The sequence below is a fragment of the Dipteris shenzhenensis genome, chromosome 5 (genome assembly GCF_047967505.1).
Source record: "Dipteris shenzhenensis isolate YYH24624 ecotype China chromosome 5, Dip_SZ_1.0, whole genome shotgun sequence".
NCBI lineage: Eukaryota > Viridiplantae > Streptophyta > Polypodiopsida > Gleicheniales > Dipteridaceae > Dipteris > Dipteris shenzhenensis.
The window spans coordinates 35498143-35507419 of record NC_141600.1 but is presented as its reverse complement, the minus strand read 5'-3'; the positions used below and the strand labels follow the sequence as shown (position 1 = coordinate 35507419).

Genomic DNA, 9277 nt, shown 5'->3' with positions numbered 1-9277 from the left:
AATGGTGGCATGTTAGTATCTCTCCTTCAATTAAGGATGACAAATTTCACAAAGTTTGACGAGCATACTAGGGTATTATATCAGTTGCATTATTTTGATTGATATTTGGAATTTTGGAAATTTTTGTAAAGACAATACTATAAAAAGTAATTTACCAATCGTTTGAACTAACACATGATAATTTGAAGCATTAAATTATTTTACAAAGTAATGCCTAGAATTTGATTTGTATTAAATCAAAATGTTGAATTAAAGTTCAACAATATAAAGAATTGGTTTGCATATGTATTGTAAACACACACACAACTTTGGAACAAGGAAAATTAGAGCGATGAGGCCCCTGTAAAGCCAGTGAAGGGGCCCCTGTAAAGCCAGTGAAGGTGTGAATGCCTTCGACCAATGAAGAATATCAACATGCAAGGAGTTACTTGCAAGGGTATCCCTATCAATCTTTAAAATGGGAGAGTACGTGCTTTTAATTAGCAAGCAAACCCAATACGAAAGGGCATCCCTTTACTCTACCATCAATGTGACCCTATAGAAAGTCCCATTGGGTAGGCTGCCAACAACCAAAGTTGCAAAAGACAAGTGTCCAATCAAATGCCACATCATGAAAATACATGGTTGATCACCTTGCATGAATTGTAGCATCATTTTCACTTGTGAGCTATAATATGCATGTGAATATTGAGGATATTTAATTGCTGATGCATTTTAGGTCCGCAAAGGTGATCCATTGAAACAACCTAAGGGCTTTCCGAAAAATGTGTGGCTACCAGAAAAGCTCCATGATATTAGACATAAAATAGGAGATGTCCTACTTGGCAAACATCATCAAGGGCAAATAAAACTGGATGTAGGCAACCAGAATCGGTTAGACTATGTGATACCAAACATGTAATGTCGATGAAGGTAATTTCCAATATTTCAATTACTTCTTAACCATGTCAAGGAACATGCCCGTTTCCTAACGACAAAGGACAGTCCACCACAAAGGGCAAACCAAGATGATGTATGAGCTGTGTGGGTAAAACTATGTCCCTCGGCCATAAGATGTGATGCCAAGCTTTCTCATGGAGAGGAAGAAGTTTAGATTTCTAAAAATTGACTTGTAGACCAGTAGCCAGACCATATAAAGAGAAAGCACGCATAAGTAATGAAAGATCCCTTTGAGTACATTGGGGGAAGAAAAAGGAATCATTAGCATATGCTTGCACAATAAGGGGTCTGTTGTCATGTATCTCGAAACCATGTAAGGCACTTGTTGCTACCAAATGATCCATATATTGAAGCATAGGATCAGTAGCTATGGCATAGAACAATGCACTAAGGGGATAACCTTGTCCAACTAAACAAAAAAGAGTCTAGTAATCTGTAATATCACCTGCCAGAATTTCAGTACTTTTACTGTCTCCATATAACCAGTAAATAACGTATGGTATTTAGGGAGTCTAGTAATCTGTAATATCACTTGCCAAAATACTAGCAGCTTCAATAGGGTCTATTGTCATGTATCTCCAAACCATGTAAGGCACTTGTTGCTACTAAATGATCCATATATTGAAGCATAGGATCGGTAGCTATGGCATAGAACAATGCACTAAGGGGATAACCTTGTCTAATTGAACAAAAAAGAGTCTAGTAATCTGTAATATCACGTGTCAGAATTTTAGTACTTTACTATCCCATATAACCAGTAAATAACATATGGTATTTGGGGAGTTTAGTAATCTATAATATTACTTGCCAAAATACTAGCAACTTTACTATCTTCATATATAAATACCATATTGCATTTTCTCTCCAAATACCATAGATTTCATAGTAGTTAGTGAGATGAAATCCCATTGTACCATATCAAAGTCTTTAACAATGTGAACCTGTAATAAGAGAACATCTTGCTCAATATACTTGGTATATTTAATCCCCAGAAACAGCCCCAACTTACCTGGCCCCGCTGCCCGCCCCTTCAAGTTAACCAAAACCCTACGCCCCTGCACCGTTGAGTGGAATTGTGTAGAGCCCGGGCCATATAGACATTGGCAATATTGTCTGTACTATGTCTGCATGGGGAATAAAACCATATTGAACAAGAAGCAGCCCATCATGTAGAAAGCCCTTGATATGAACCATGAGCATCTTAGTTACGAACTTCTAGATGACAAGCATTAGATTTATGGGTCTCCAATCACTAAAAGACTCACACAAATGTTTTTTGGGGAATCGTTGAACCAGAGCTTTTTTCCAACTAGCGGGCATCTGTTGACTTTCCCATGCATGATTAACCATATATAGTAAAGCAAGTGAAATGGCATCCTAGTACTGGAAAAAATAACTCCACCACCATTAGTGGGTCTTGCCAAATCAAAGCTTTACAGTGAGAGGATTATGGAGCATAAATTAAAGCAAATTCAAAGACCTCTTCTTGCACAAGGCATTGCATAATAATCCAATGACCATTCTGGTCATTACAAGCCACAACTGGCTGAAGGGCATTTTCAGAAGAAGCACTACTCTAAAAACAATGTGATTACTAGCACAACAAATGTCATTTCTGACAAAATGCCATGTCTGGCCTGCATAACCATGCTATTCTTGCTACAAGACTACTAGATTAGGCTATAATATGTTAGCATATGCCCATATGGTCTTCCATTTGCACAAATCACATAACCCTTGTACATTATATGTCAAGCACTATAGTTTTGGCAATACACACACACATGTTGCACACACATGTGCATGCAGACACACACGCATGCACACATGCACACACGCACACGCATGTTGTACATATGTGGGGTGGATTACCATGCCCTAATTTGTCATAATCCTTTTCCCACAATCAACAACATGAATACTATTTTTTCATACATCATCAAAATAAATGTTGAATAAGCATCGATTAAAGCGTGCAAAATACAATCATAATTTTTATGATTGTATTGATTAAAGCATTGATCAAAGCATGCAAAATACGATCACAATTTCAATTTCGACATTGTTTATACTGGATTGGCTTTTGTGCTTTTTATGAAACATCTTTTGATAATTTTCCTTTTTGCCGAAAAGTTTTCCATGTTGTTTTTCATTGTGAAAGCTTTGAAAATGTGTGAATTCTTGGAGAGTATGTCTAAGATATGTATGCAATATTTGCTAGGATTAACAATATATTTTTGGGAAGTGACTTTAGTGGCTTAATATTCGATTCGATACATTCAAGTAAGATGGATGTCTACATGTGGAAAATAATGTTGAGATAATATTGAAAACACTAGGTATGTTTTGAAAATGATTATCTTGATAATTAAAAAAACATCTTACATTGGTTTATAAGTGCAACAAAACTTAGAATAACATAGGTCAATAATGATATAATTGAGAGTTGAATATTTTCTCCCACCTCCTCTTTATTCACAAAGGTCATGTTGAAAGGGGAGAACGATAGAGAGAGATTATTCAACTTACATTCAATGGCACTACCCACATGCATTACCAATTTATATATGCATTAGGTACTTGTAAACCTCGGGCAAGCAGACCTCGACCTCTTAAAGAGAGCTCAATTAAAGAGAAGCCTCTCATAAAGAATGCCCCTTTGCTTCTTATGGGGCCGTCAAACCCCATGGACTCTTGTAGCTACAAAATTATGGAGATACGTGAGCATGTGATGCAAGTGAGCAAGTGGCCAATGTAAGTGCCAACTCTTATCTTATTTGGTAGGTAGGAGGCTTGTTGTTGGACTCTATTGTCGAGGTCTCCTAGGACTTAAAGAGCATCTCTCGATGGGGATCACTAACTACCATGTGGTCATTTATGTGGGTTGAGCATATCAATCCCATTGGAGCTACAATGCTTTAGCCCAACATTAGGGTAATGAGGTTGTGAGCCTAGAAGTGCAATCCTCAAGCAATTTACACATGAAAAACTCAACGATGGCGATGTTATTTTGACGTGGCACTTCCTTTTCCTTATTGTTTATCTTCATAAGCATTGAAGTGGCTTGCTTGTAGTAGCATGCCACTTGGATAAGACCACATAGTGTAGTTTGGTTTGATATAGAGACAATGTTAGCAAAGTAGATCAAAGTCGGGAACGTTGAAGACAGTGATGTGGACATATTTTTAGTTGTGCATGTACACTTAACCTATTGTGATAAGTGGTTGTTTTACCAAGCCATGCTAGGTCTTGGGTGTGTGTACGTAGTATGTAAAGAGAGGTTTTGACAAGTAGACATTGATGGTGTGGTAACACATGTGTGGTTGAAGTTCCCCCGCCCTTCTAGAATGAACACACGCACACACATGAGCGCGCAAGCACACACATGGCCATCTACAAGCGCGTTTGCGTGCATGCACACACATGGTCATCTACAAGTCCACGACCTATGTTGATAACATGAGTCGTCTTGAGAAAATCGAATGCAGATAGCCAGCTTAGGTGGGTGAACGTCCAAACGTGAGTGTGCATACACACACATGGCCATCTACAAACAAGTTCATGGCCAGCTTAGGTGGGTGAATGTCCAAACGTGTGTGCACATGCACACACATGGCCATCTACAAGTTCATGGCCTATGTTGACAACAGGAGTCTTCTCGTGAGAATCGAATGCGGGTAGCCAGCTTAGGTGGATGAACGTCCAGATCGCCTGGGTGGTTGGTTGTTGCTCCGCTTGGTGTAGCCTTGTTGGTACGGGAAGGAGGGTGGCAAAGGAGATGAGAGAGAGTGGGCCTTGGGGTGAACTGTGAAGCATCATCGTTGTGCACTGTAGCCAATGATGCCACCATGATTAGGGGAATGATGATGAATGATGTTTATGACGAGACATGTTTATGAGGAGACATGATCTGGGGGCATGGGGGCAAGAGGTGGGGACGGATGTGAGCCAAAAAAGTTTTTGAAATCATGTCAAAAGGGTTGGTGAGAGAAAAACAAGAGACAAGAGGGCAGAGAGAGCGAGGAGAGGGTGCATACCAAAATTTGAAACGGGGGAGGGGATGACAAATTTGAATTGAAGGGGAGAAAAGGTTCAAATATAGAGGCCAAGGGGTGGATGTAAAGAAGAAGAAGAAGCAAAAAAACAAACCACAAATGCTCCATTGAGATTTCTCTCTTCTTCTTCTTCTTCTTCATCTTCTTCGTAATCATCTCCTCTATTCTTCTGCTTTTGTTCTTCATTCTCCTCTGTTCTTCTTCCTCCTCATCACTTAAAAACACCACAAATGTTCTATCCCTCTGTTCTTCCTCTTCTTCTTCTTCTTCTTCTTCTTCCTCATCCTCTATTCCTCTCTTCTCCTCCCCCTCTGTTCTTCTTCTTCTTCTCCTTCATCCTCATCCTCTTTCCCTCTCTTCTCCTGCTTTCTTCTTCTTCTTTCCTCCCCTCTTCTCAGTAGCTAGAGCCCCTTACACCTTCACCTTCTCCCTGCCCTTTCCCTCCCTCCCCCCCCCGCCCCGCCCCGCCCCTTCTTGCAGCTTCTCCCATCATGGGCACTCACCAATTCACGCCTTTTCTCACTTCCTCACACACTTCCTTTGTACATCCCCGCAGTCCCGTCGATTTCTGCTTGCTTCCTTCCCTTCGCCGCAGCATTGTCGCAGCCGCAAAGCATCAGCGAGGACAAGCATTGTGCAAAGCATTCACGAACCATTAGCCCGCGGGAGCATCAGGGAGGACAGGGCAGAAACCATTTTGCAAGCTCGAGCATTCGAGGCACAGAGCATTGGCAAGCACGAGCATACAGCATTTGGCAAGCTCAAGCATTGGAGGCGCACAGCATTGGCCAGTACAAACACTTTGGCAGTGCAGAGCTCAAACACATGCTGTGTCCCACCCCATAGCTCCCATCTTGCCTGCCTGCATTCCTTTGCTCGCTTCAGCACTCAAATATCCATAGCTTCGTTGTAGCGAGGTTCACCCAGTCGATTGATTTCTAGCTGCATCCATTCTTTCGCCGCATCCATGGTTCGTAGCTTCGGCCAGCGTGCTGCTGGACCTGTTGCAGCTTACAATCATGCAGCCGACAGTCCAAACTATGGGAGGAAGAGCAACGCGATTATCGCTGCTCTGGCGGTCATTGCAACTCTTGCAGTTTCGGCGTTGCTGGTGGCTCTCGCGTATTACTGCTACATGCGGCACAAAGTCAAGAAGAAATCCCGCAGCCAAAGTAAGTTAGAAATGCCAATTTTGTAGCATGCTCAATGTTTTCGAGCTCGTTTTCCCATGATGAAAAGCAGCAAGAGTGAGGGCTTCTGAACTGTAAATGCAGGATTCAAAACCGAGCCATTGGCGCGCTTGCCGTCCAAAAACAGTGTTTTGGAGCGCTCCGCAGCGCAAGTGTTCACATTCAAGCAGCTGCAAGTGGCGACGAATAATTTTAGCGAGTCAAACATCGTCGGCCATGGAGGATTTGGATCAGTGTACAGGGGGGTCTTGGAAGATGGAAGGATAGCTGCGATCAAGCAGCTGGATCAGGCAAGCAAGCAAGGCGAACTTGAATTTCGCGTGGAGGTCCGTGCTCTCTTCTCTCTTCATCTCTCCTTAAATGTCACCTTCTCTACCTTGTGAAACGCAATTATCCTTCCCTGTCTTCTGAATCGCAATCCGAGATGCTTGACGGTGGTATAAATTCCTCATTTGCTGGCAGGTAGACATGCTCAGCAAACTGAGTTCTCCTTACTTAGTCGGCTTGCTCGGATACTGTGCCGATCAGGATCACAGACTGCTCGTTTATGATTACATGCCCAACGGCAGCTTGCAAGGTCATCTGTATACAAAAGGTGCTCCAAATGCATACACTCGCTGAAATTCCCACGATAGAATTGGACTAGTGATCCTCACCCACATCTCTGTCATGTAATTCCGATGGATTGTGTTTTCAAGGATCGAGGATTTTGCAGTCTTGATCTCATTCTGGCTGCATCGTTTCCTCAGGAAGCTTTGCAAGTCTTCCATTTCTGGATTGGGAAACACGGATGAGGGTAGCCTTGGATTCTGCCAGAGGTCTCGAATACCTTCACGAACTCGTGAGCCCTCCAGTTATACATCGAGATTTCAAAAGCAGCAACATACTTCTGGACGAGAACTTCAGTGCCAAAGTCTCCGATTTTGGGCTCGCCAAGCTGGGATCCGACAAAATTGGTGGTCTCGTATCTACTCGAGTGTTGGGGACGCATGGATATGTGGCTCCTGAGTAAGCTCACTATCTTCTTCTCCGTAGGATTTGAAGGTTAATTGGTACTTCACTTCCTCAATCTGTTGAAGGTTGGATATAATTGCATGCTTCACTTCCGTCTCCTTAGGATTTGAAGGTTAATTGGTACTTGACTTCCTTAATCTATGAAGGTTGGACATGATCGTATGCTTCACTTCCTTAATCTGTAAGGTTGGATTTGATTGTATGCTTCACCTCCTTCTCCTAAGTATTTGAAGGTCAATTGGTACTTCCCTTCCTTAACCTGTGAAGTTTGGAATGTTTTGTATATGCTTCACTTCCTTGATCTGGTTTTATGCTAAATCTCGCACTTTGAACCGCAGATATGCAATGACAGGACATTTGACAACGAAGTCAGACGTTTACAGCTATGGAGTGGTGCTGCTAGAATTGTTAACTGGGCGTGTTCCTGTGGATATGAAGCGGCCGTCAGGGCAGGGTGTTCTCGTATCATGGGTAACATCCTTCATTCACCAGCTTTGAAATCGTCTGTTTCTGAGAAAGCAATGTTTGACGTGTGCATTTTTCCATGGTTCGACTATCTCGTCCGTGACCGTGGACTTGGCTCTTGTCCTCAGGCACTACCTCGTCTGACAGATCGACAGAAGCTTGCAGAGATGGTGGATCCCGTTTTGGAAGGGCAGTACGCAATGAAAGAGTTGATACAGGTGAGGGTCTACTCGAGGTCCAATGGGTAATGCTGGGAGCTTTTCTTTCTTTATACGTGCGACTGCTGATGAATGCGACCTGCTTTTTGGCGTGGAGGTGGCTGCCATAGCCGCTATGTGCGTCCAGCCAGAGGCAGATTATCGTCCTCTTATGACAGATGTCGTGCAGTCTCTGATTCCTCTCGTGAAGCAAAGGCCAGGATCGAAGGCAGACTTCCAGCATCAAATGGTGACTCTTAACTCTTCCTCCATAGACAGCGGCAGCAGCGGAGCTGGGCAACAGCTGAGCGAGTGATGAGTCTTCCTGGCAACAATTTAACGGTTTACCGAATGCTTTTGTCTATCAATGATGAAAATCCCACCTTTCCTGAGTTCTAAATGTGAGGTCCTAGCGGCAAATTGCATCTGAGAGGGTCTGAGCTTCCAACTCCTGCAAAATAATCTGTGGGTGCGAATTGCAATATATGGTTCTTGTTCTACTCAGCGTCGACACGGTCTAAATTTTCATTTGTGGGTGAAAATGTAATAAACCATTCCAGTTCTGAGTTTTGAACGCCCACGAATGTGATCATAGGAGAAGTTGGCTTCTTCCAGGTCCATTCCATCTATCTCAAAATTATCCACCAGCTGGTGAAACTAAGCTTTTGCAGTCCGAAAGAGCATTGATCATCCCATTGAATGGGTCTTGCATATCCATTCCTCCAATGTGGACGGATGTAAACTGCATATAATACTATGAACTATATAGTGGTATAAATGTCACTTGGTTTTCTGCCGCCAGATTTTGCTCTTCCTACAACTGTGCAACTCTTCCTATTTAATCATGCCGGACCAAGTTTGCTTCATCGATAAAGACTTAAAAGCAAGGGCAATTAACTTCACACATTGCCATTGTGCACGTAGTTTTGTTGGATTAGATTACATAGCTTTTATGGATTTTATCATGGCATAGATTGGCAACATATTTGTTATAACGGAATGCTTTTGTCTATCAGCGATGATGTATTCCCACCGTTTCACGTGGCAAATTACATTATATGGGTTCTTTTTGTGGGTGCAAATGTAATGGATCATTCCCGTTTCTGCGAGTCCTTACAGTTTTGAATGCCCACGAATGTGATCACAGTAGAAGTTGGACCCTTGCAGTCCATTCCTTCTGTCAACAATATCCACTGGCTGGTGAAACTAAGGTTTTGCATAACCACGTTAAGTCCATAGGAGCACTGACCATCCCACTAATCGATTTCTTCAATATGGACGGATGTAAAATGCATCTAACACTCCGCACTATATAGTGGTATAATAGTCACTCGGTTTTCTGCCGCCAGCATTGAACTAAGGCACATTCTACAACTCTGCAATGGCAATGAATATCGATGAAAAAAGCATCTAATAC

The 9277-nt window shown here is 42.4% G+C and overlaps 1 protein-coding gene across 1 annotated transcript; it reads left to right on the top strand.

The window, feature by feature from the left end:
• Positions 1-5128: 5128 nt before the first annotated feature.
• LOC147901948 (putative serine/threonine-protein kinase PBL7) lies at positions 5129-8586 on the top strand. Its single transcript, XM_087374328.1, has 7 exons — positions 5129-6166; positions 6269-6510; positions 6647-6779; positions 6934-7192; positions 7537-7669; positions 7792-7881; positions 7979-8586. The coding sequence occupies exons 1-7, from the start codon at positions 5962-5964 to the stop codon at positions 8174-8176; spliced, it is 1260 nt and encodes a 419-aa protein (XP_087230454.1). The 5' UTR covers positions 5129-5961; the 3' UTR covers positions 8177-8586.
• The last annotated feature ends 691 nt before the right edge of the window (positions 8587-9277 follow it).